This window comes from Heterocephalus glaber, unplaced genomic scaffold (assembly GCF_053883595.1).
Source record: "Heterocephalus glaber isolate CG9 unplaced genomic scaffold, H.glaber_assembly_v1.0 deba00000937, whole genome shotgun sequence".
Taxonomy (NCBI): domain Eukaryota; kingdom Metazoa; phylum Chordata; class Mammalia; order Rodentia; family Bathyergidae; genus Heterocephalus; species Heterocephalus glaber.
In genome coordinates this window covers 6,152,765-6,178,670 of record NW_028258173.1, presented here as the reverse complement: position 1 = coordinate 6,178,670, position 25,906 = coordinate 6,152,765, and the positions used below count along the sequence as shown (strand labels likewise).

The 25,906-nt window shown below is 55.2% G+C and overlaps 1 protein-coding gene across 6 annotated transcripts in view; it reads left to right on the top strand.

Moving 5' to 3' along the window:
- Nucleotides 1-225: 225 nt before the first annotated feature.
- Itgb4 (integrin subunit beta 4) overlaps nt 226-25,906 on the top strand; it is a 32,311-nt gene continuing 6,630 nt past the window's right edge. For 4 of the 6 annotated variants that reach the window (XM_004860704.4, XM_004860703.4, XM_004860702.4 and 1 more), the window contains exons 1-30: nt 226-459; nt 3,345-3,433; nt 5,246-5,328; nt 5,951-6,052; nt 6,194-6,398; nt 6,844-6,940; nt 7,058-7,229; nt 8,977-9,240; nt 9,552-9,641; nt 9,866-9,988; nt 10,439-10,603; nt 10,767-10,843; nt 11,785-11,987; nt 13,864-13,967; nt 14,100-14,198; nt 14,337-14,466; nt 15,287-15,409; nt 15,488-15,591; nt 16,891-16,924; nt 17,007-17,198; nt 17,448-17,551; nt 17,797-17,855; nt 18,043-18,066; nt 18,727-18,875; nt 18,954-19,133; nt 19,639-19,787; nt 23,651-23,855; nt 24,608-24,765; nt 25,145-25,325; nt 25,451-25,588. In XM_004860704.4, the coding sequence (XP_004860761.2) occupies nt 3,355-3,433; nt 5,246-5,328; nt 5,951-6,052; nt 6,194-6,398; nt 6,844-6,940; nt 7,058-7,229; nt 8,977-9,240; nt 9,552-9,641; nt 9,866-9,988; nt 10,439-10,603; nt 10,767-10,843; nt 11,785-11,987; nt 13,864-13,967; nt 14,100-14,198; nt 14,337-14,466; nt 15,287-15,409; nt 15,488-15,591; nt 16,891-16,924; nt 17,007-17,198; nt 17,448-17,551; nt 17,797-17,855; nt 18,043-18,066; nt 18,727-18,875; nt 18,954-19,133; nt 19,639-19,787; nt 23,651-23,855; nt 24,608-24,765; nt 25,145-25,325; nt 25,451-25,588 (3,793 nt within the window). In that variant the 5' untranslated portion in view covers nt 226-459; nt 3,345-3,354. Of the gene's footprint in view, nt 464-3,344; nt 3,434-5,245; nt 5,329-5,950; nt 6,053-6,193; nt 6,399-6,843; nt 6,941-7,057; nt 7,230-8,976; nt 9,241-9,551; nt 9,642-9,865; nt 9,989-10,438; nt 10,604-10,766; nt 10,844-11,784; nt 11,988-13,863; nt 13,968-14,099; nt 14,199-14,336; nt 14,467-15,286; nt 15,410-15,487; nt 15,592-16,890; nt 16,925-17,006; nt 17,199-17,447; nt 17,552-17,796; nt 17,856-18,042; nt 18,067-18,726; nt 18,876-18,953; nt 19,134-19,638; nt 19,788-23,650; nt 23,856-24,607; nt 24,766-25,144; nt 25,326-25,450; nt 25,589-25,906 lie in introns of all 6 variants that reach the window. The other 2 variants (XM_021241058.2, XM_021241059.2) reach the window with 2 other exon arrangements.

Here is a 25,906-nt window from a genome sequence, read left to right as displayed (position 1 = left end):
GTGCCCCGGCCCGGCCCGGCGTGGCGTGGCTCGCTGCCCACGTCCGCGCAAGGCCGCCCCAGCCCGGACCACGAGGACCGAGCGGGCGGGGGCCGGGAAGCCTGGAGGGTGGGGAGACTGGCCGGGCTGGCTCCTCCCCCGAGCCTCGCCAGCTTGGCGGGGGGCGCGGGGCCGGCGCCTCGGGAGCCGCAGCCCTTTCCGGAGGGCGGGCCCGGCGGCTGGCGGCGCCCCGGCTCCTGCCCCGACAGGTGCGCGCCGCGCGCAGGAATGCGGCCCGCCTGACTCACCGCGCGCCCGTCCTACCTGCGCCGCCCGCCGCATAAAGCGCCGCCTGCCGCCGCCCGCCGCCCGCCCTCCGGACCTCGCGTCCCGTCTCGTCCCGTCCCGTCCGGTCCGGTCCGCGCGCCGCAGCCCTATCGCCCAGCAGCAGCCGGCGCGGAGGGCGCGAGTCCCGCCGAGGTAGGTGAGGCGCCGGGCGGTCAGGGCGGGGAGCCGGGGCTGGGCCGGAGGACTGGGGCGCGAGGGGTGGGGGGTGCAAGCCGCGCCTGCCCACCCCGTGCTCGGGGGCTCCAGGGCAGGCCGGGAAAGTGAGTGCCCACCCTGGGCCGCTGCCCAGAGACAGCTAATTAACTTCGCCTCCTGGAGCCTGGCGGGTCCCTCTGCCCATGCGGCCCAGGGTAGGCGCCCAGCCCACCCCACCCGGGTGTCCCCAGGGGGCAGCTCAGAGCAGAGGGGTAGGGGGAGCGGAGGAGGATGGTGGCCGTCAGATCTCCCCGCTGGAGTAGGGCGTTGGGTAGAGGCCTTGCGGCTGGCAGGAGCTGCACCCCTCTACGGTTTGCAAAGAAGGTGGGAGGAAAACGCCCTCCCTGTCGGGCTGGGCAGGGCCTGCTGTGTAGTGCCACAGTCCATCCGGGGAGTGGAGAGTCCCTGATTTCCCTCTGCTCTGCAGCCACCTGCCTTCTCAGCTCCCAAAGTAGGCCTTTCCTCAGGCAGCTCTCCTGACCTCACAGCCCCAGGGCTCTGCTGCTGCTCTAACCTCTTCCCCACAGCCCCTGAGGTGGCCCTCTGACTGACACTGTGGCCCAGGGGGTTCCAGATGGCCGCCAAAGGCAGGGACAGGGCTGTTCCTCCTCCCACACGGCCTTGCCACACCCCAAGCACAGGACCCAGCTCAGGATGCATGGTCCTTTCAGTCCTCAACAGAGCTTGAACTGAAGCCTGGGTCTCTATTCTGGAGGACAGACTGGAGAGGGGACAGCAGAGGGGCAGCGGGGAAGGGATGTCTGTCTCCTTAGCCTTTATTTCCTGTGGGTGACCCCAAGGGTGGGCGGACTAGAGAGTAGGAGAGGAAGGAGCTGAGGGGGTCAGTGCAGGTGAGCCACAGGGTCCTGTGGAGTAGGAGGAAGGAAGGAGAAGCTGGGAGCTCTCATGGAGGTTCATGGTGTGTCCCATGGGGGTGTCCCTGTGGGGAGGCTGTACACATTGCCTTCAAGGCTGCAGTTACATACTCCAGGGACAAAGCTAGTTCAAAAAGTTCCAGCTGCCTGGTGGCACTAGGCTACCTGGAGCATGTGTGTGCTGCATGCCCGGCCCAGCCGGCCATACCCGCCTACTCCCAAAAGCCAAGACCTTTAACTTTTATGATCCTTCTCATTGCTTCTATATTGGCGACTGTTTTAAAAACTTTTTAAACACAAGTTGAGAGAAAGAAAAGCACATTAAGTGCCTATGTAGCCCCCTAACTGCCATTTTCTAGCCTCTGGGTTGAGGCTCAAGGTTGGGTCTGCACTGCCCAGGTCCCCACCAGACCCTCCCATTCATGGTGGCAGGATGGGGAAGCCCTATAGCCTTTTGTCCCTTGAGTTTTGTCTGGGAAATGGGCACAGGCACGCCTGTCCCCATTGCGTTTCTGTGCGGATTTGGTAGCAATCTGGTACATAAAGTACAGGCGCATGTTGTCCTGGCCCCATGTCAGCCCTGCGTGCTGGGCTTGTGGACACAAGCGGGTCGTAAGGGCTAGGCTTGGCCCTCCAGTGCCCATACCTGCCTCGGTAATGGTGCCCAAGGGAGGCTGGGTCTGCAGCCTGCATTGTGTAGCATGTGGGTGTGGTGCCTATGCCTCCAGGCTGCAAGAAAGTCATTTCCCCTGGAACCCGGCCTCGCCTGACTCAGGGCTCCCTCATGAGCCGCTGCCCTGGTAGGACCCCTTCTCCCTGTCGCCTCTGCCTGTGGATATGTGGGCCTGTGCATCTGTGGCTCTGTCTCCTCAGGGGACCACGCCGTGATGGGAGGGGGACAGTGCCTTCCAGCCCTTTACCTCAGCAGAGCCTCTCCAGCACTGCAGGGGACCTCAGGCCCCAGGGCTGCCCCTGCCCCACAAGCAGGGGACTGAGAAAGGACTGAGAAAGAGGGGCAGTGGGCGTGGCATTGTCTGGGGCCCAGGAGAGGCAACCCTAGAAAGAGGTGTGACCCTGGCCTTTGCTGTCTGCTCTGTGGGCCCCAAGTAACTCTGTGGCCAGCTTCTTTCTTTGCCAAGGCTTCAGGACGCCCACCTATGCAAAGGCCTCCATGGTCCCCAGGCCCTCTCTGGGGGTCATTGATGAGAGGGTTCAAAAGTGAACCAAAGACCACCAGGGGACTGTGGAGGCCACCACTGTGTGTGAATGGGCGGAATGTTCTGGGCTGAACTGTTCGGAGTTCCTGAAAACCCAACTCTGAACCGTGTGTGGTGGGGCATGCCTATAATCTCAGCACTCAGGAGGCTGAGGCAGAAGGATCGGATGGCCATGAATTCAAGGTCATCCTGGGCTACATAGTGAGTTCAAGGCCAGTGCAAACTACAAAGCAAGGTGCTGTCTCATAAATAGGGGGAGTGGGCAAGTGGTCTGAGAACAGAACCAAGGCTCCTCTCCAAGTAGCCTCTTCGTTGGGTGTCCTTATCCCTGCCAAGCCTGACCCAGGCCCAGTAACATCTGAAGGGCAAAGGCAGAATGACTCTTTCCCTGCTTCTGGGAGACCAGCACAAGAGACCTAGCACTAGGGGAGGCTGGAAGCCCGCAGCCCTCGAAGGCCACAGAGAGCCTCTCTGGGCAGGGTGCAAGCATGCAGGGCATCAAGCCCCTCAGGAATGATGGGAAGAGGCAGTGGAGAAGTCTGCGTCATGTCCCTGGGCTCTGCCACTTGCAGCAGAGCGGCCTTGGTGCCCACCCCAGCACTCAAACCCTGTTTCCACACCTTGCATGGGGATGGGCTGGTCTCTTCTGTGGAGCTGATGGGGACCCTGTGAGCTCACGGTGCCACCCAGAGCTGTCGGGTGTCATGTGTCTACTACTGTGGTTCTGCAGGAGGAAGAGGATGGCAGGGCCATGTCCCAGCCCATGGGCCGGGCTGCTGCTGGCAGCCCTGCTGAGTGTCAGCCTTCTGGGGAACACAGGTGAGTCCGCAGTTCTGCACTGCCCCCGGGACCTAGGCTCTGCTTTCAAGGCATTGCTTTCCCTCTGTGCCACTCAAACAAAGGACCACTGCACACACAGGGGTAGAGAAGTCGAGGCTCTGAGCCATCAGCCCAGCACATGCAGAGCCCTGCTGGGCAGCCAGGAGAGGAAAGGAGACCGGGCTAGAGGCGGCAGGGGGTGGGGGGAATCCTCTGCCTAGAGCCACGACTTTCGAAGAACAACTGTGGCGGCCACAGTGGAGCTGAAAGTTTATAGGAATTGGAAGGAGAGACTGCTGACATGTCTGACACCTGCTTTCTGAATGCCCCCAGCTGACAAATGGCTGGAGCCAGCTCCTTCCTATTATTTTTCCCCATCCCCTGAGTTTGGTGGTGCATGCCTGTAGTCGCAGCTGCTGGGAAGGTGAGAGGATTGCTCGAGCCCAGGGATTCAAGGCCAGCCTGGGCAACACAGCCAGACTTCATCTCAAAAACATAAAGCTGAAAAAAACCAACAAAAAAACATAAAGCTCGGTGTGCCAATGCGCTCCTGTATTCCCAGCACCCTGGGAGGCTGAGACAGGAGGATCACAAGTTCAAGCCCAGCCTGGGCAATTTAGTGACTTACTGAAACCCTGTCTCAAAATAAGAATTACAGAAGGGCTGGGGGTGTAGCTCATTGTGAAGGCCCTGGGTTCAGTCTCCAGTGCCGTGTACACACTCGTGTGTGCCTGAGCTACATAGTAAGGCTCTGTCTCAACAAAACATAAATAAAATAATATAAAACATCCCTGTCAGTTAGGTTTTTTTTTGAAATCGGGGATTGAACTCAGGACCTTGTGCTTGCAAGGCAAGCACCGGAACTATGGAGCTAAATCCCCGGCCCCTGTCAGTTAGATTGTGTTGATAGCTCGAAACAGACCACGGCGGGGAACGTGGAAGGGCTTTCCCTCCCTCACCGGAGCTGTTGTTAAACACTGACTAGTACCCCATTGCCAATGAACACAGTAGGCCTCACTGTGATTCTAACTGAACAAAACAAAGGGGACCCTAATCACCTCTGGGGAAACTGGAGTTTTTCCTCATTCACCTTTTGAGGACCTACTGTGTGCTGAGCCTTGTGCCCCATAAGTGATAAACAAGACAGACTGACACCTTGACTCCAGTGGAGGTTCAGAGAACACATCAGTCCCTTGGCAATTAAGCCAGGCAGCTCAAGCAAAGGACAGGGTATGCTGGATGCACTTCAGGTTGACCTTGAACTCATGATCTTCCTGCCTCAGCCTACTGAATCCTGGAATTATAGGCATGTGCCACCATGCCTAGCTTTATTTATTTCTCACTGTGTTTCCCAGGCTGGTCTTGAACCCCTTGGCTCCTGGGAGGGAAGAAGGAGCATTTGCAGGACCTGAGGAGTTAGTGGCAAGGGGGAGAGAGGGATCCCACCCAGCAGGTAGCCAGCACCACTGTCTCAGCCACACCATCCTTCCCTCAAGGCTTGAGTGAGAAGTCCCAGGTTTGAGTTTTTTGAGGTTTTGTTTGTTTGTTTTTGCGGTACTGGGGATCAAACCTGGGACCTTGCGCTTGCAAAGCAGGCGTGGCGCCACTGAGCTAAATCCCCGACCCGTGGGAAGTCCCAGGTTTGAGACCTGGCTCGGCTTGTGCCTAGCTGTGCTGCCTGGGACAGGCCATTTTTTCTCCAGTACAATTAGGAGAGAACTCCTACCTCTCTCAGGTAAGGGTACAGGTAAGGAAGGGCACGGTCCCTGGAGAGGCCTCTCCTGGTGAGGCATCTGGCCCCTCTGCCCACAGCCAACCGATGCAGGAGGGTGCAGGTGAAGACTTGCACTGAGTGCATCCGCGTGGACAAGGACTGCGCCTACTGCACGGATGAGGTAAGCCACCGAGGGCTGGACCCAGCTTCTGGAGCCTGACCTGGACACCTACCTCACCATGCCCCACATCTGCCTCTGGCCAACCCCACCCTAGCCACCCCTTCAGCCCAGGCCTGGCACATGTAGATGTGGAAAAGAGGCAATCATCAAAAATACCAGGGCAGATAGGCACAGCGGTATACACCTGAAATGCCAGCACTCCAGGAAGCTGATGCAGGAGGATCTCAAGTTGGAGCCCACTCTGGACAACTTAACAATTTAGCAAAACCCTGCCTCAAATTTTTTTAAAAAAATTTTTTTTAAGAACTAGAAGAAAGGCCTGGTGTGGTGGCTCGTGCCTGTAATCCAAGCACTTGTGAGGCTGAGGTAGGAGGATTGGTGTGAGTTTGAGGCTAGCCTGAACTACATAGTGAGACCCTGTTTCAACCCCCCCCCCAAAAAAAATCCAAATAAAATTAAAGGGCTAGGAATGTAGCTAACTGCAAAGCCCCTGGGTTTAGTCCCCAGTACCCGCCACCACCCCCCACACACATATACCACAAAATAGAGGGAAAATGAATCCAGGGCTGAGAGCGCCAGGGAATGGTCATTGCCCCCACCGAGTCCATCTGCTTCTGGCCAGGTGTTCAAGGAGCGCCGCTGCAACACCCAGGCAGAGCTGCTAGCTGCAGGCTGCCGGCTGGAGAGTATGGTGGTCATGGAGAGCAGCTTTGAGATCAAAGAGGTACCTGGAGAGGATGGGGCGAGACTCCCTGTGCCCAAGGCTGGCTGGTTCCCAGAGCCACACAGCTGCTTGGCACAACTGAGAGGCCCCTCAGATCTCTGGAGTGACCCTCAGCCAGCTGTCCCTCTCTCCTGGACACAGGAGACCCAGATTGACACCACCCTGCGCCGCAGCCAAGTGTCCCCCCAGGCCCTGAGAGTCCGCCTTCGCCCAGGTGAGGAACGGCACTTCAAGCTGGAGGTGTTCGAGCCCCTGGAGAGCCCGGTGGACCTGTACATCCTCATGGACTTCTCCAACTCCATGTCCGATGACCTGGACAACCTCAAGCAGATGGGGCAGAAGCTGGGTACGTCTGGCCTGGCATGGAGGACAGCACAATGGGATGGGAGGCTAACCTAGCTTGGTTAAGAGGCTGCGGAAAGGCATGAGGAAAGACAGAAACATCCAAGCCCCCCAGAATACCAACCCCATTCTCCAGGAGGGTCCCAGCCAGTCCCTACTTCCCACTGCATACCACAGCCCACCTGGCTCTGACAAGGAGGGCACCCTCTGCCACAGCACTGGACTTACCAGCTCTGCAGATGGAGCAGGGCCGAGTCCCCCAGCTGGCCCATACTTGGTTGATGCATACCTCTAGGTCCCCCGAGTCCCATGGCCCGCATCTGTCAATACAGACAAGTGCTACATGGCTGTTCTCCCATTCTCTCCTGTCTGAGCCATCCCAGGGCCCCCTGTGTCTATGTGGGGGTGCTGGGGCTCAGCTGTCCCCCCTTTCTCCTGCTGATGCCCAGCCACAGTCCTGAGTCAGCTCACCAGCGACTACACTATTGGATTTGGGAAGTTTGTGGACAAAGTCAGCGTCCCTCAGACGGACATGAGGCCTGAGAAGTGAGTGACCTCTCCTCCTGGCACTTGGGATTCCCCTCTAGTTGAAATGAGTGGTGGGCATTGGGGTCCGTGGGGTCTTCCCCTTCCTGACTCTCTGTCTCTCCCACCTCTGCCCAGGCTGAAGGAGCCCTGGCCCAACAGTGACCCCCCCTTCTCCTTCAAGAACGTCATCAGCCTGACAGAGGACGTGGACGAGTTCCGGGACAAGCTGCAGGGCGAACGGATCTCAGGCAACCTGGATGCCCCTGAAGGTGGCTTTGATGCCATCCTGCAGACAGCTGTGTGCACAGTGAGTTCTGGGAGGGCCTTGCCAGCCTGAGCCAGGGCAGCTCCTTCATGGCAAGGCCGTGAGCTGCCCTGGCCCCAGGATCGGAAGCCCTGAAGGGGATGCCCAATGGCCTGGGGCCCTCGTTCCCTAAGACACACTCAGACCCTCCGAGTGGCCTTCAATTCGAATTCAGGGTTGGCTTTTTTGTTGTTTGCAGTACTAGAGATTGACCCAGGGCCTTTTTTTGTTTTGTTTTGGCTTTTGGTTTTGGAGATAGGGTTTTGCTGGGCAGTTCAGGCTGGCCTTGAACTCACTGTGTAGCCCAGGCTGACCTCAAACTCACAGTGATCCTCCTGCCTCAGGCTCTGGAGTGCTGGGATTACAGGCGCCACCACCCCCAGCTTTACCCAGGGCCTTTGCACTGATATACAGCCCCAGCTGCATTTTTTATTTTTTATTTTTTATTTCTTTATTTTGAGACAGGATCTCACAAAGTTACCCTGGCTGAGCACAAACTCATGATTCTCCTGCCTCAGCCTCCCAGAATGCTGGAATTATAGGTGTGCACCACCAATCCAGCTTTTGGTGTACCAAGAGCCAAGGTCCCCAGCCTGAGCAGTTACGGCCTGATGTTACATTAGCCGTGAGGCAGACATGGGCCTCTGGAATCTTCGGTGTCCAGGCTCCCATTCAGTCTCCTAGGTCCCACAAGCTGCCCAGTCTCCAGCTGTGCTGGCAGCTGGAATGATGGTCGTATGTGTGGATCAGTTTTTTCATTTTGAAACTAAACATCCATGTTTTAGACAATTTAGAAAACAAAGAACAGAAATTGCCTATAATTTCACCACCATCAAAGAGCATTCCCTCAAAATGCTGCCAGCATTTTTGTTTCCTTTTCCTTATTTTATATAATGGGATCAGCATTCTGAATCTTGTTCTCTCTTGTTTCTTTCAGCTAATGCCATTGTACCATTTTCTCTTACAGTTTTCAAAATCACCCAATATATTTTTCTAACAAATTGCTGTACCTATTTTAGCCAGTGTTTCATTTAATGTGCTGTTGTACATTTTCCTATGCAGGTAAAATATTCTTTTTACTAGTATGTACTTGTGATACATAATGAGTACAAGGAGCTGGGGGAATTGGTACCAATACATAATTGCATCTTTTTGACTTCTTCTCTCCTCCCTCTCCTCCATCCCCAGATCCTCTTTCCATCTCCACAAACTCTACCTCCCTGTTTTGTGTCATCTTTTATTTTGCTCTTTACATTATTTATACTTTGGGTTTCTCATAGAAGAGAAACAATTCGATATTTAATTCAATATTTTCTGTGTCTGATTTATTTCACTTAGCCGTCTGGTCTCAAGGTGCATCCGTTTTCCTACAGATGGCCCAAATGTATCCTTTATGACTGAGTGGCGCTCCATTGTGTACATATAATGGACTTCATTTTCTCTATCCGTTCATCTGTTGATGGGCACCTGGGCTGCGTGCAGTTGAAACTTTCTTGCAGAGTGGTTAAGGGCTTGGGGTGGGGCAGCCTGGAGAGCCTGGCTCAGATCTTCCTGGTGCCCACTGTGCGTCCACATCTCGTCCATCGCCCTTCCCCCATCACTGCTTGCTTCCTGGTTTTCACCCTCATCGCTCACATGCAGTCACGTGCATCTTTCATGATGGGGTGTGCTAAGCCCAGCCCTATCTTGGGACCTGCTTCTCCTGTCCTCCAGGACACTGTTCACCGTCATACTCCTTTGCCCTCCCCAGAAGGACATCGGATGGCGCCCTGACAGCACCCACATGCTGGTGTTCTCCACCGAGTCAGCCTTCCACTATGAGGCCGACGGTGCCAACGTACTGGCCGGCATCATGAGCCGCAACGATGAGAAGTGCCACCTGGATGCCACAGGCACCTACACCCAGTACAAGACCCAAGACTACCCGTCGGTGCCAACATTGGTGCGGCTGCTAGCCAAGCACAACATTATCCCCATCTTCGCCGTCACCAACTACTCCTACAGCTACTACGAGGTGCAGGGCCCAGGCTCCACTGGGAGGGGATGCAGAGTGGGTCCCAGGCACTCATTTTTCCGACCTTCCATCCTTTCCTCCCTCTGTCCTTCCCAGAGCTTTCAGGCCTCTGAGAGTGGACCTTGGAGGGGAAAGCACGTGCCCACCCCCAACCCGATTCCCAAGCACCTGGGGGCTAAGAGGGCAAGCTCTAGAACACATTGGCAGGTCCCAGGCCTCAGTTTCCCCACCTGGAAAGTGGAGATAATCCCAGACTGATCCCAAGGATTCAAGGCGATGCTTAGCCCAAGACCTGTCATTCTCTCCTGCAGAAACTTCACACGTACTTCCCAGTGTCCTCGCTGGGTGTGCTCCAAGAAGACTCTTCCAACATCGTGGACCTGCTGCAGGAGGCCTTCAATGTGAGGGCCTCATGGGCCGTAGGGCAAGAGAGGGCAGAGTGAGCGAGGGGCCCTGGGGCATGTTGAGAAATGGGTGTTGGATAGTAAAGAAGGGTCTCTGGGCACCCCTGGGGGCCTGGGCAGCCCACTGTGACCTCCCCACACACACACATATCCTCTCTGGGCACCACGGGTGGGGGCGGGACAGGGGTCCCCCAGACCCCTGATCATCTGTTCTCACGTAGCGCATTCGCTCCAACCTGGACATCCGGGCCCTGGACAGCCCCCGAGGCCTGCGGACTGAGGTCATCTCCAAGATATTCCAGAAGACAGAGGCTGGGTCCTTTCATATCAGGCGGGGGGAAGTGGTACGCTTCTACCAGACAGCGAAATGGGATGTGGGCAGTAGTACCCTACGAGGGTGAGGTCTTCTGGGGTCAAGTGGGTCTGCATTCAAATCCCCCAGGGTCACCTCCCTGGGTGTTTCGAAGCACAGTCCTCACCTTGGTTGGCTCATTCACACCTGTGTCCACATGGTGGGCGGGGGATGGGGTGTGAATGAGCATTGAGCTCCCAGGGCTGCTAAGTTGAGTGAGCAGGCTAACATCGCAGAGCTGGAGGATGCTTTTGTCATCACCATTGTTGTTATGATGACTGCCTGGAAGGAAGGCATCCTCAGCCCTAAGGCAGGGCCAGCAAGGAGCGAGGGTCAGGGACCCACGCCCATCCCGGAAGCCTGAGGGCCAAGGACTTCAGGCACCAGTGGCCCCTGGTCTTCCAGGCAGGGCCTGCCTTGGCTGAAGGCAGGATCCCTGCAGGGAATGTACGATGTGCAGCTGCGGGCTATGGAGGATGTGGACGGGACGCATGTGTGCCAGCTGCCAGAAGAGGACCAGACAGGCAACATCCACCTGAAGCCCTCCTTCTCTGACGGCCTCTGGATGGACGTGGGCATCATCTGTGACAAGTGTGCCTGCGAGAGGGTATGACTGAACCCTGCTAGGTGGGAGGGAGGAGCTGAGTGACAAACCAGAGCTTCCTGAGGACTCGTCTCCCTGTGGGCTGTCCCGAGGCACAGAGGGCAGCAGAAGTGCCCATCGGCCCTGGTCTGTTCCCTCCACATACCCCATTATGGTCTCGTTCCAGCAAAAAGAGGTACAGTCAGCTCGCTGCAACTATAGAGGAGACTTCATGTGCGGACACTGCGTGTGCCACGAGGGCTGGTGAGTGGGAGCAGGAACCAGCCCCAGGAGGTCTCTTGCAGGGTCCTGACCCTGGGTCACCTTGTACAGCAGCTGGGGGTGGGGTGGCAGGTCACAGAAAGGGCCGTGTTGTTGGGCAAATCCAGTTTAAAGCATTTAGGATGGTTTTGATTTAGGATTTTTTGATTCATGATGGTGCCAGAGCAATTCACATTCAGGCATTCATTTAGGCTGTAATGTTCAGGTTAGGTATATTGAGTGCATGGTCAATTTACGATTATTTTCAATTTGCAATGGACTAATTGGGATGCAACTCCAGTGTACGTGGATGAGGAGCATCTGTATGTGGATAATAGATTACCTCTGGATATCTCTGGGCGAGAACTGTGACAGGGGTGGCTGCTAGGGATGGGGTTTGGTGTTGGGGACAGGTGGGGGGTAATTTACCTACCTTTCACTCCATGCCTTTCATATTTTGAGTTTTTGTTTTTGTTTATTTGAGACAGGGTCTTACCATGTAGCTCAGGCTGGCCTTGAACTCATGGCAGTCCTGCCTGAAGTCTCCTAAGTGCTGGGATTACAGGGGTGTGCCACCATGTGTGACCAGTAAGAACTTTTAAAGACATTGGCCAGATTTGATGGCACACATCTGTAATCACAGCTACTAAGGAGGCTGAGGGAGAAGGATCGAACATAGTGAGAGCCTGTCTCAGAAACAAACAAATAAAGCTGTGAGACACTGAGTAGTCTGTCATGATTTGAGACAGGTAAACAGCAAGAAGGGACAGACATTAAGCAGGTAATGGGCCCTGAGGCTTGGCTCTTAGCTCAGCCACTGCTGTCTGCCTGACTTGTACCTCCCTTAGCGCTCCCAGAGCCTCAGTTCTTCATCTGTAAAATGGGACAGTAAAAACCCCAGGCTTCCTCCAGGGTTGAGGGGAAGTGGCTGGTTCCTCCCTCAGGATTGGCAAGACCTGCAACTGCTCCACCGGTTTGCTGAGTGACACTCAGCCCTGCGTGCAGGAGGGTGAGGACAAGCCATGCTCGGGCCACGGCGAGTGCCAGTGCGGGCGCTGTGTGTGCTATGGTGAAGGCCGCTACGAGGGTCACTTCTGCGAGTATGACAACTTCCAGTGCCCCCGAACCTCTGGGTTCCTCTGCAATGGTGAGCTCACACCCACTGCCAGCGCTGGGGGCTGCGAGGGCCTAGGCTGGGAGGGTGAGGCCAGGAGTCAGGGTCCCCACGCAGGCCCAGCACCACCCCCACTGCCATGAGCGGCTCCCTAAGTCCTGCTCCAACCTGGACCTCACGTCCTTCCTCTATGACGTCAACGCCTAAGGCCCCTGCTAGCACAGCAGTTCTCTTCCTGGTTTGTTTTTTAATATAGCATTTTTTTTGGTACCGGGGATCAAACTCGGGTCCTTGCGCTTGTGAAGCAAGCGGTGGAACCACTGAGCTAAATCCCTGGCCCAATACCAATATAGCATTTTATTTTATTTAGTGTGTGTGTGTGTGTGGTGCTAGGGATTGGACCCAGGGTCTCAAGGATGCCAGACAAGTGCTCTACCACTGAGCTATATCCCCAGCCCCCATTCCTCCTGTTTTAAGGCCCTGACTCCCCTGAAGTTCCCTCCAGCAGCTCAGATTCGGGCCATTTCTCACTCCCTCCTTCATCAGGATGGGGACCACCCAGCTGCACCTGCTGTGGTTGGCAGGTTTATGGGAACACGACCTTTCCTCCCTCCAGAGAGGGTTACTGGAATTATTCCACCTCCATATCCCCAAAGGGCCTGACACAGGTCAGGGTCACATCACATAACCGAGCCAGGATTACCAGAGCTGGGCAGGGGCAGCGCTCAAACCAGGAGGAACAATGAAAGGGAAGGATAAATGAAAATCCACTCGTTGACTACTTAGGAAGCTCCCGCTGTATCCTTGCCACCAGAGGTTGAGGCCTTCCTTGGCCTTCTGCCCTTTCCTTCATTCTTATTTTTGGCCACCATTTCTTCTCAACTGTCCATCCCAGAGAGTGGTCAGAGAAAGAGAGAAGCAGGCACATCTGGAGAAAGGCAGGCATGTGGCACAAGTGGACATATGAGAGAGGGGGCAGGGAGGTTCCCCTGGGGAAGGAGGCAGGGCTGGAGCCAAGAGCTTGGGTTCTAATCCAGGGCGAGACTTTAACCTTTGCACCAAAAGGAGTCATTGATGTTTCAATTTCATTTCCTAACTATTTGTATGTTTATCTTTTTTTTTTTTTTTTTTTTGAGACAGGGTCTCACTCTTTAGTGCAGGCTGGCCTTGAACTCACTATGTAGCCCTGGTTGGCCTTGAACTTGTGGTCATCCTCCTGCCCCAGTCTCCCAAATGCTGGGATTACAGGCATGCACCATATGCCTGGCTGTGTATTTATCTTTTATCTAGCCACTTACGAAGCCTAATAATTTATCCATAGATTCTTCTGCATGAAACACATTCCTGCCAGGCATGGTGGTGCATGCCTTTAATCCCAGCACTCAGGAGGCTGAGGCAGGAGGATTGCCATGAATTTGAGGCCAGGCTGGACTAACTACATACCAAGACTCTGTCTTAAAAAAAAAAAAAAACCTAACAAAAACACCACATTCCTGATACTTGCAAATAATGACAGTTCTGCTGGGGATGTAGCTCAGTGGCACTGCCCCTGCCTGGCAAGTGCAAGGTCCTGAGTTTGATTCCTTGTACGGGGTGGGGGAATGAGTTCTTTTTTCTTACTTTCTAATACATGTACATTTTTTCCTACCCACTGCATTGGCCAGGATCTATTAGAGGTTCTTAAACAGGGTGGCCATGTGATTAAATTTGTGTTTCGGCTGATCACTGGCTGCAGAGTGGAAGGCAGAAGGCAGGATGCAGGGGAAGGCATGGAGGGGAGGAGACTCCAACAGGAGAGTAAAGAAGACATGGCTTCTGCCCTTGGCTCCACCAGCTCTCCCTAGCAGGTGGGCAGCTGGGACTGCAGGTGCCAACATGGCTCTCTTCTCCTCCTCACCCCACTCTGCAGACCGAGGACGCTGCTCCATGGGCCAGTGTGTGTGTGAGCCTGGATGGACAGGCCGGGGCTGTGACTGTCCCCTCAGCAATGCCACCTGCATCGACAGCAATGGGGTAGGGCTGGGCTGAGGCAGGGAGTGTGGGCAGCAGAGGGGCCCTCAATCAAAAGAAAACCCAGTGGAGAAGAAGGAGGGACTAGGCAGGGAAGGGGCATGGCTGGCTCACTGGTGACCCCTCCTGGTCCAGGGCATCTGTAATGGACGTGGCTCCTGCGAGTGTGGCCGCTGTCACTGCAACCGGCAGTCACTCTACACAGACACCACCTGCGAGATCAACTACTCAGCGGTGAGGCCAGAATTGCTGGGATGCGGGGATGGGAAGGAGGGGCCGAGCCTGGCACCGGGTAGGAGGAGGCCAAGGGCCCGAGGCTGGGGAGGGGCCCTCCCCAACACGTGCCTGTCTTGCCCCTCCTTCCTCTCCCAGATCCGCCTGGGCCTCTGCGAAGACCTGCGCTCCTGTGTGCAGTGCCAGGCCTGGGGCACTGGGGAGAAGAAGGGTCGAAAGTGTGAGGAGTGCAGCTTCAAGGTCCAGGTAGTGGATGAGCTTAAGAAAGGTAGGGGCAGAGGCTGACGGCTGGGGTGCGGGTAACGACCTATCCCGGCAAGGCGGGCGGGTGTCCCTCCTGGAAAGGGACACGAGTCAAGGGCACACGTTCTGTTTGGTTTTGTATTTTTTTTGAGACAGGGTCTCACTCTGTAGTCCAGGCTGGCCTCAAACTCACAGTGATCCTCTGCCTCAGCCTCCTGAGTGCTGGGAGGACAGGCGTGAGCCACCACACCCGACACAGATTCTGGACAGGGAGGAGCCACAGAACGTAGAGAGGGGACACTGAGCCTAGTAAAGGGGTACAAGGTCTGGGCAAGCATGGTGGTGCTCACTTGTAATTTCAGCACTCTGGGAGGCTGAGGCAGGAGGATCACAAGTTCAAGGTCAGCCTGGGACATTTAATGAGACCCTGTCTCAAAATTTAAAAGAAAAAATTGTGAATGGTTGGGGATGTAGCTCAGTGCAAAAGCCCTAAGTTCACTCTCTAATACCACAAAAAAGTTTGGGCAAGAGGCACAGAATCCAGGCAGTGGGCACACAGTTTTGTGGGGCGAGACACACAGCTGAGTAAGGGACAGAAGCCTGGGGAGGAGCCCCCCGGGATGGGTGGGGACATGACCGCAGCAGAGGGCACACAGCAGGGCTGTGGGGTACACAGCCTCCCCCAGGTCGGATACACTGGCTGGACATCAAGCTTCCAGGCGACGCCCCGGTCAGGGAGGTGGGGGCGCAGATGTGCAGGTTGTGGGTGGGGCAGGCCGGGGAGGGGGCACCTCCCCATCTCTGGGGCTGCGGGCTGGGTGCCTTGCTGACTGCCATGGACACAGCGGAGGAGGTGGTGGAGTACTGCTCCTTCCGGGACGAGGATGACGACTGCACCTACAGCTACACCGTGGAGGGCGACGGCGTCCCTGGCCCCAACAGCACCGTCCTGGTGCACAGGAAGAAGGGTGAGTTGGCAGAGGGTTCGTGGAGCAGCTTCAGAGCCGGGCAGGAGCAGGCACCACCTCCTCCCCCTCTCCCTGCAGACTGCCCTCCCAGCTCCTTCTGGTGGCTCATCCTGCTCATCTTCCTCCTGCCACTCCTGGCGCTGGTGCCACTGCTCTGCTGGAAATACTGTGCCTGCTGCAAGGTGAGCCCCCAGGCTCCTCCCCATCCCCGTCCCTGCCCGCCAGGCCCCCACCAGCCACTTCCACCGGCCACCCTGAGACTGGAGTCCAGGGAGCCAGACCGCCTTCCCAGTGAGCAATTTATGTAATTTTTCCATGCCTCACTTTCCTCATCTGTACAACCAGAACTAGTAAAACTGACCTCAGAAAATGGTACTTTGCAGCTTCTCCCCCAGCCAAGGATTCAAATGAGTTATATTAGGGAAAGTTCTCAGGAAAATACTAGCAATACACTTTTTTTGGTTTGTTTTTTACAGTAATGGGGATTAAACCCAGGGCCTTTCAACTGAGTTATATCACTGAATTACATCACTGAGTTATATCCCACTGAGTTAAAACAGCTCCCTGGCTGTTTTAAAATCATTTTTTATTTTGGGACAGGTTCTTACTAAGTTACCCAGGCTGGACCCAAACTTTCAATCCTCCTGCCTCAGCCTCCCAAAGTGCTGGTATTACAGGCATGCATCACCACACCTGGCTACTAAACACCATTTTAAGCCCTGGGTTGTTCCCTCCACCTCCTGATCCTGGCTTCTGAAGACCCAGCTAACCCAGCCCCAAGCCCCAGGTCCCTCCTAAGTGACAGCAGTGATGATGAAACTAGGGATTTCCCAAGACTCCTTTAAACCCTAGAGCCCAGGTCCCAGAGCAGGCTCTATGGCTGGGTCCAAGTCTTCCCTCAGCTCAGTGTGGCTCTCTCCGTGGTCATAGCACTGTATCTACACAACTTCGTTTCCTCCTCTTTGCCACCCTGTGACATCAGTGGGTCCTCCGTGACAGATGGAGAAACTGAGGTTCAAAGTCGTCCTAAGAGGCCCCAGCTCTCGTGCCTCACCCTAGCCCCTCCCTCCACCAACTGTCAGCAGACTGGACCCCAGGGACCCCTTCTTGGGGTCACCACCCTCCCTGTCAAGGGCCCGAGAGCCAAAACAGGGAAGGCAGGACCTGCCTGCCAGGTGCCGACCATCCAGCTGGGGAGGACAGACTGGAGACAGGAAAGCATAGAGGACAGGACACAGCACGGAAGGCTGGATGGAGGGACGGAGGCTGCCACTGCCCTAACCCCATGTTGTGGGATATTCATGTGTGTTACATGCAAAGAGAGTTCTGTGTTCAAATACATTTGAGAGACAGGTTTCTTCTGTGCTGGACTTCTCAGCGCCTCTGAGGACATCGAACCTCAGGCATCGGGGGGTGGCCGGAGGGGCCTGCCTGGCGTGGGGCAGCAGACCCAGCCCTCATGGCACCCCCTTGTCTCCTAGGCTTGCCTGGCACTTCTCCCTTGCTGCAACAGAGGTATGGGCCACACAGGCAGGAGCAGAGGGGTGTGGCTGGGTGTGGCTTGGGGGGGCCCTGTGCTGAGGACCCTTCCCCACAGGCCACATGGTGGGCTTTAAGGAAGACCACTACATGCTGCGGGAGAACCTCATGGCCTCAGATCACCTGGACACACCCATGCTGCGCAGCGGGAACCTCAAGGGCCGAGATACGGTCCGCTGGAAGATCACCAACAATGTGCAGCGGCCTGGCTTTGCCACCCACGCTGCCAGCACCAATCCCACAGAGCTGGGTGAGGTCCAGGCCTGTTCCAGATTGGGGTTACACTGTCCCTGTCTGCTCTGCATGTTGGGTACAGGCAGGGCTCAGCCACTTCTGCCTCTTCCTGGTGGCACCGCAAGCCCCAGGCCTGGGTGCTGTGCCCGCTGCACCCAGGTGGTCCGTTGTCCCCCCACCCTGTCCTAGCATACTTCCCAGAGGGGGCTCTGTGGGGACCGCTTCGAGAGAGCTGATGACACCTGTCTCTCCCACCTGCCCCTAGTGCCCTACGGGCTGTCCCTGCGCCTTGCCCGCCTCTGCACGGAAAACCTCATGAAGCCTGGGACTCGAGAATGTGACCAGCTGCGCCAGGAGGTGGAGGAGAATGTGAGGACCCAGTGGCTGAGCTGGGGCTGAGCCAGGGCTGGGGAGAATGGGTCGATGGCAGCAGGAGGGAGATTGGTGGACAGCAGCCATGGGCCCTGGACTTTTCCAGGCAGCAAAGGGGCCTGTTGGACGCATCCCTGCCACAGGGTCATCTGGAAGGCAGCAGAGCCTGGGTCTCAGGACCCAGCCCAGGCCTGCCCCAGTAGACCTGACAGCCCTACCCTCCCCCCACTTTTGCCTGGCAGCTGAACGAGGTGTACAGACATATCGCCGGGGCACACAAGCTCCAGCAGACGAAGTTCCGGTGAGTCCCAAGATGCCCCAGGTTGGGTGGGGGCAGCCTGGCTGTGCTGAGCCCCACCAACCCAAGGCCAGGCAGCCGGGGTCTCTGGCAGCTACTCATACAGCGACTCTAGGAGCTCAAGCCCCAGGCACATTATGCCCCCACCCCAGGGACCATTTGGCTCATAATCCCCTCTTTGTCCTCACAGACAGCAGCCCAACGCCGGGAAAAAGTGAGTTGAAGATACTCAGGTGGGACGGGCCCACTGCCTGCCCCCTGCCCCAGTCCCAGCGCCCTCCTCCTCTGGCCCAGCTCCACCCTGTCTCCATCCTGTAGGATGGGAGGGCCAGGCTGTTTGTCACGGGTCCTTCCTTGGACCACTCTGAACAAATGAACTGTCTCAACCAAAAGGATAAAAAATAAATAGGGCTGGGGATGGAGCTCAGTGTGAAGGCTCTGGGTTCAATCTCCTGTACCAAAAAAAACCCCCAACTGATCCAGAGCCATGGGCTGGAATGTAGCTCCATAGAGTACTTGCCTGGCACACACAGGCTCTGGTTTGATCCCCAGCACTGCAAAACCAAACCAAACACACAAACACAGCCTAGATTTGAAGCCAGGAGGCCAGTCTTGAGCAGCTGCCCCCAGTAGCTTTGCTGTCCTGTATCCAGTTCTCACATCACCAGTCCTCCCTGGGGAGTGGTCAGGGAAGCCTGTCTCATGGGTGAGGGTGCTGGGGCCAGCAGGTGTCTCTGGCAGCGCCTGACTCTGAAGACCTACACCCTTGCTGTCTCACATTTTGTCCCTGCTGAGGAGAGGACAGGAAGAGGAACAGGCAGGGGCAGGTGCTGGATTGACTCCTCCTCCACTCGTACTGCCCTCTCTGACCTAGGCAAGACCATACCATCATGGACACGGTGCTCATGGCGCCCCGCTCAGCCAAGCAGGCACTGCTGAAGCTGACGGAGAAGCAGGTGGAGCAGGGCACGTTCCATGAGCTCAAGGTGGCCCCTGGCTACTACACCCTCACTGCTGAGCAGGGTAGGTGGGCAGCGTCCCTGCACTGCCCCCTTACTCTTCCACTGTGTGGCCCCAAGACCCACGTCTGATCCCCCACAGATGCCCGAGGCATGGTGGAATTCCAGGAGGGTGTGGAGCTGGTGGACGTGCGTGTGCCCCTCTTTATCCGGCCTGAGGACGATGACGAGAAGCAGCTGCTGGTGGAGGCCATCGATGTGCCTGTGGGCACCGCCACCCTTGGCCGGCGCTTGGTAAACATCACCATCATCAAGGAGCAAGGTGGGTTGGGGGGGTTGGCAGGGAGGCAGAAAGGGGGGCTCCAGGCTCCCGTGATAAGCACCAACTGTAAGTGGGACCTGGCCATATAGACGGGGCCAGTCCCTAAACCTGTGCAGCCTCAGTTCCTCCACCTGTAAGTCGGATTCGGGCCTCTCTCTGCACAGCACCTGCTCCTAAGCCCTCAGTAAGTGGGAGGTCCCATCAGCATCAGCAAAGGGAGCCCCATTCCTCCATCCAGAGGAGGCTGAGGCATGCCCAGAGGGACCCCAGCCCTTCTCCCCACCCCAACTCCAGGACCCACAGGGCTGCTCTGCCTTTGGCCCTGAGCTTCAGGGCTCCATCCTGGATCCTGCCCCTGCCAACCCTTCAGCTCTTCCTGGAAGACTTTTCTATCCCATTCCCCCACCCTCCCCAGAGTGCTGGAGTGGGCTGGGCCAGAAGGAGGGCAGGAGCTGAGGGGACTGCGGCGGCCAGGACCGCTGACTGACACCCTGGCTCCTTGCAGCCAGTGGGGTGGTGTCCTTCGAGCAGCCTGAGTACTTGGTCAGCCGCATCGAGCAAGTGGCCCGCATTCCTGTCATCCGGCGCATCCTGGACAACGGCAAGTCCCAGGTCTCCTACCGCACACAGGACAACACAGCACAGGCCAACCGGGTAAGGCTATGTCACGGGGTCCAGGGTCACCACGAGTGCCTAGGGCAGAACTGATGTGGCAGAGGCCCGAGTCCCAGATGCTGGTGGTGCCCCTGCAGTGGGCCTCCTAAGGACATGTCTACCTGTCCCTGCCACCCTTGAAGAGGAGTTATCACAGTGCCAGTGACACCCTGGGTGAGGCCCATTGCTGTCAGGGACTCAGGCCAAGAGAGCTGCTTCCTCCTGAATGAGCTAGAGACCTGTCCAGAACATTCCTGTCCCCCTCCATGACCCTGGGTCCATCAGGACCGCCAGGCCTTTCCTAGAGAAATGGACCCCACCTGCCTGTCCTGGGCCCTTGGGCTTCCAGGGCTGGAACCATAGACCTTGTATGCCTAGGGCTCCCAGCTTTCACTGTCGGTCCCCCCTGGGCAAGCAGCCCTTCCAGCCAGGGCCGTGGCCAGAGCTGGTGTCCCCCTCACTGCAGAACCCCGGCATCAGGAAGAACCAAAACCTGGTGGTGGACATATTTGATTTTGCCTACAGGGTGTTTGGTTTTGTTTTTAATTCTGTTTTGTTTGTTTGTTTGGGGGGGAGGTTGGTACCGGGGATTGAACTCAGGACCTTGTGCTTGCGAGGCAGGCTCTGGCACCACTGAGCCAAATCCCTGGCCCTTGTTTTAAATTCTGAATTTACTAGCAACATATAAAAACTAAAATCACTCATAGCAAAAATTCTCTCAACAGGGCCGGGGATTTAGCTTAGTGGTTCCGGCGCCTGCCTCAAAAGCGCAAGGTCTCGAGTTCGATCCCCGGTACCCCCCCCCAAAAAAAATTCTCTCAACTGAGCGTAGTGGTGCACATATGTAATCCCAGAAATTTGAGCTCAGCCTGAACAATTTAGCAAGACCCTGTCTCAAAATAAAAAAGGGCTGGGGATGTAGCCCTGTGCAAAGATCCTGGGTTCAATTCTCAGTACCAAATTTTAAAAAAATCTCTTAAAGGAATAAAGTCTAGCCCATCAAGCCCACAGATCCATTTGGCAAACACAGGCAGCCTGGCTATATGCTAGTTTTCTGTACTTTCTGTTATCGGTAGTGTCTCAGTTACTTTTTCTCTCCTTGCTATGACAAAATATCCAACACCCAGAGTTAAAGGGGAGAGGGTTTATTTAGCTCAGTTTGTAGAGGTTTCAGTCCATAATCAGCTGGCTCCAAGGCAGGGTGGCACATGGCAGAGGGGAGAAATAGTTCATAAAGCCCACATGGTAACAAAAGCAACAGAGGACCTTAACAGCATCTTTCTGCCCCTTTTATCTTATCCCGACTATTGGGATTAGGGTGGTGCCAAGCCAGTCAGTGGACTGATTTACTAACCACACACCCTTAATCCCAGCATCACACACTCCAGATTCAGTCACTTCTGAAAAAAAACACCACATCTAAGACTGCATGAGGCTTTGGGGGGACATCTAGACACAAACCATAACAGGTAGGAAACATTCTCATCACTGTTTCAGCGCTCCCAATAAAAATCCCAACAAAGAGTTTGTATGTCCATAAATCCCTCTGATTATGCCTCGTTATACAAGAGAGGCTGGCTACCCTGTTCTGCTTTCCTAAAGATGCTTGAGGGGCTGGGGGTGTAGCTCTGGGCAGAACATTTGGCTGGCATGCAAGAGGCCCTGGGCTCCATCCCCAGCACTGCAAATACAAAACAAAACTTGAGTATTTAACTTTTTTTAAAAAATTGTATTATTTCTCACTTTTTAATTTTGAAAATCTTCAACATTTTTTGAGAATTTTTGATATGAATGATTTTCATTTTAAAATGTTCATAATAAATTCAAAATTAAAAACAAAGGCAAAAGAGTTCGATCCCCGCTACCAAAAAAAAAAGCCAAAAGAAACATGGGAAGACTAATGAAATTAGCATCCATTACCTTTTACAAAGTTCATCAGTTGTTAATATTTGCTTTCTCAGTACATAATATCTCTACAGATAGCGCATATATATATATATATATATATATATATATATATATATATGGAGGTGGGTTGTTAGTTTTCTTGTTTTTGTTTTTTTTTTTTGGTACCAGGGATCGAACTTGGGTCCTTCGCGGTGAAACCACTGAGCTAAATCCCCGGCCCCGGGTTGTTAGTTTTCTTAACTATCCAAAATTGTAGACACCATGTAGACCCTAAGCCATGATGGTGAACCTTTTAGAGCTTTCAATGATAACAAATAGCCCGCTGTGGCATGCGTGCCATAGGTTTGGCATCACTCCAAAGTGCTTCTGCTCACTCATTTCCCTATATAACTACACCTAATTACCAAACTGAAGAAGTTTTACACTGATTGCACTAGTTCAAATCACTCATTCACATGAAGGTTCCCTGATTCAGATGCCCCAATAATGCACTTAGTAGCTTCTTCCCCTGTCTGGGACCAATCAGAGTTCTGGAGTTGCATTTTGTTGTCATGTATCTTTAGTCTCCTTTAACCTAGAACAATTCCCTGGCTTTGTCTTTCTCAAGGTTGACATGTTTAAGTGTCCACTTCAGTTACTCGCAGACAGCCCCCCTCTACCTGTGGCCCGTCCAGCACAGGGTTGGCCTGCCATGGCTAGGAGCCCCTGGATCTAAAAATGTTGCTTTGAAGCGCCACCTAGTGGTCAAGTATGAGAAGGCCTTTTACACATGAATGTACGTGTGCGCACATACACATACACGGGCGCTCACACATCCTAGGAAGCCAGGCAAGTTCCGGGACATTGAAAAAGGAAATCTGAGTTGGCAGAGGCTCGCCACCCAGCAAATACGGGCTGGGGATGGTCAGGATCCCAAATTTCAGAGCCAGTGGGGGGACAGCTTGCCCTCCTGAGTAGGGCATGCAAATCCCAGCTGTCCAGTGCTGCCTGTCTGCCCCTGTGTGGGACTCTGGTGCATCCCTGTGTCTCTGCACTTGGTTCAAATCCTGGCTCTGCTCTAACAACTTATATGAATTTGGGCAAGTTCCTTAATCCCCTGTAGGGCTTGTTTTCTTCATCTGTAAAATGGAACAGTAATACCTCTGCCTCATACCACTGTGAAGATTGAGTGCACTAATATTTAAAGTGCTTAGCTGGACATGGTAGAGCATGCATGTAATCCCAGCACTTGGGAGGCTGAAGCATGAGGATTTCATGTTCAAGGACAGCCTGGGCTACATAGTGTGCTCAAGCCCAGCTGGGACAGTGACACTGTCTCAAATAATCAAAATAATGATAACAACAATATTAATAGCCAGGTATGGTGCTGCATGCCTGTAATCCCAGCACTCTGGCAGGCTGAGCTGGAAGATTGCAAGTTTGAGCCCAAACTGAGTAACTTAGCAAGATCCTGTCTCAAAATTAAAAATAAAAAGGGTTGAGGATGAAGCTTCGTGGGAAGACCCTGGGTTCATTCTCCAGCACTGCAATAACAACAATAAAGGGCTTGACTTCCAGACAGCGCTAACATGAATCATTTTTTGGCCACATGTAACAGTCTAGGGTGGACTGTGGATACCATGTGGGTGTGTCCATGACTCTTCATCCCCCCAGAAGGCTCTTTTTTTTTTTTTGGTACTGGGGATTACTCGGGACCTTGTGCTTGGGAGGCAGGTGGAAGGCTCTGTGTGTATGTGTGTGTGTGTGTGTGTGGCTTTTTGAGACAGGGTTTCACTCTGTAGTCCAAGCTGGACTTGAACTCACTACGTAGCCCAAACTCTCAGCAATCCTCCTACATCAGCCTCTTGAGTGCTAGGATTACAGAAGAGCACCACCTCACCTAGCTTGAAAGGCCCTAACTCTGGAGAGCCACCTCCTCCCCAGCCCTAGTCTGACCCTGGCTCTTTCTATCCAAGGACTACACGCCAGTGGAGGGTGAGCTGCTGTTCCACCCTGGGGAGACCTGGAAGGAGCTGCAGGTGAAGCTCCTGGAGCTGCAGGAAGTGGACTCCCTCCTGCGGGGCCGCCAGATCCGCCGCTTCCACATCCAACTCAGCAACCCCAAGTTTGGAGCTCGCCTGGGCCAGCCCCACTCAGCCACTGTTGTCATCGGGGAGCGAGGTGGGGGGAGCCCGGGCTGGGCACAAGCACAAGGAGAGGGAGGCTGGGGGCTTCTCAGCTGGGACTGCCAGACTCAGCAAGCACAAGCTCAGGGTGCCTGGTGTGATGTGAATTTCATATAAACACCAAACACATGCCAGAATGAGTATGCTCTTGCCATGTGAAGCACACTTATCCTTAAAAAAAATTTTTTTTGTTGTTTATCTGAAGTTCAAAGTTAACTGTACTTTAGCTGACAATCCTACCCTCCCCCCCAGAGAGGCTGAGATCATGTGCCCACGCGGCCTGAATCCCCACTAGGCCCCTGTCCTTTGACCTCCTGCGTGTGCTCCTGAACGTGTGAGCTGGTTTGTACCCATTAGTGTTGGGCCCCAGTGTGGCAGTGTCTGGGAGCCCCCCTCCACAGGCAGGCCCGCCAGAGAGTGGAGAGACCAGGACACAGATGTCCTGTGTGGAACAACCTCTTGGCTACCAAGGGAGGAAGAGAGGCCGATGGATCCCCGCCTCTTTCTCATTCCTCTGCACCCGGCCCCCTCAGAGAAGCTGCTGGGGGCCTCAGTTCTGTCTCTGGGTGAGGGGACCCAGAGTATTATCTGAGTCTCTGGCACTCGTGGTGGTGACAGGACCTCAGAGCTGGCTGCCCCACCCTGACTTGAGCCCCTAGATCAGTGGTGGTGAACCTATGGCACTCGTGCTGCAGTGGCCCGTTTGTATCATTGAAAGCTCTAAAAGGTTCTCCATCTCTCCACTAGATGAACTGGACCGGAACCTCATTAGTCAGACGCTGACATCACCACCATCCCCCCGTGGGGACCTGGGAGTCCCCCAGAATCCCAATGCCAAGGCTGCCGGGTCCCGGAAGATCCACTTCAACTGGCTGCCCCCTCCTGGCAAGCCAATGGGGTACAGGGTAAGGTGGGGCCCATGAGCCACCACAGGTGGACAGGGAGGTCAAGCACCCACCACCCACGGGAGAGGTGGGGTGCCCTGAGGGAGGGGCCCACGCTTGGAACCAGTAGGACTAAGTACAAGCAGACAGAAGGAAACCTTACTTGTGCCTGAGTTAGAAGGAAGACCCATCCCTGAGTATTTCAGATATTTTTTCTCCTTCCTGGAAGGAGCCCGCCACTGGGGAGAACTCCTTGTTCTGCCCCAGCTCTGCTGTACAAACCCCCAGGGCCTCAGTGTCCCATCTGTGCAAAGGGAACGACAGAGCGAGGAGTAAGGAGAGGGCGAGTGGCTTTGGTGCTTGTCACTCCCCACTGACCAGTGCCCCTGCTCGGGACCAGGTGAAGTACTGGATCCAGGGCGACTCTGAGTCTGAAGCCCACCTGCTCGACAGCAAGGTGCCCTCAGTGGAGCTCACCAACCTGTACCCGTACTGTGACTATGAGATGAAGGTGTGCGCCTACGGGGCGCAGGGCGAGGGTCCCTACAGCTCCCTGGTGTCCTGCCGCACCCACCAGGAAGGTGAGGCCTTGCTCTGTCAATCCACCCGTCTCCAGCTACCCCGATGCCAGTGTACCCTGCCTCCCAGTCCTGCCCCGTAAAGCCCTCTGTCTGCTGCTGACAGCCTTCTTCCTGGCCCTCCCCAGTACCCAGCGAGCCCGGACGTCTGGCCTTCAATGTTGTCTCTTCCACGGTGACCCAACTGAGCTGGGCCGAGCCAGCTGAGACCAATGGCGAGATCACAGCCTACGAAGTCTGCTACGGCCTGGTGAATGAGGAAAACCGTAAGGATGGGACTCTCTTCTCTGCCCCAAGGGCAGCAGCCCTGGAGGAAAGGGCCAAAGAGCCCGTGTGGGGCTCCAGGTCACTCCCAGGCACTTGAGGCCCATTCTCCTGGTCAGCAGATAAGCCTGAAACATCGTGAGGCCTTTGGTCAGCTAGGATTATACACATACATGGAGGTCAAAGGCCCAGGAAACCTTCCCATCCAGATAACCAGGGTGGCTTATCTTCACAGTTCCCTGAAAACCAGAGCACAGCTGCTAGGTTTAGCAAATAAAAACACAAAATGTGAGGGAGGAGGATCACTTGAACCCAAGAAT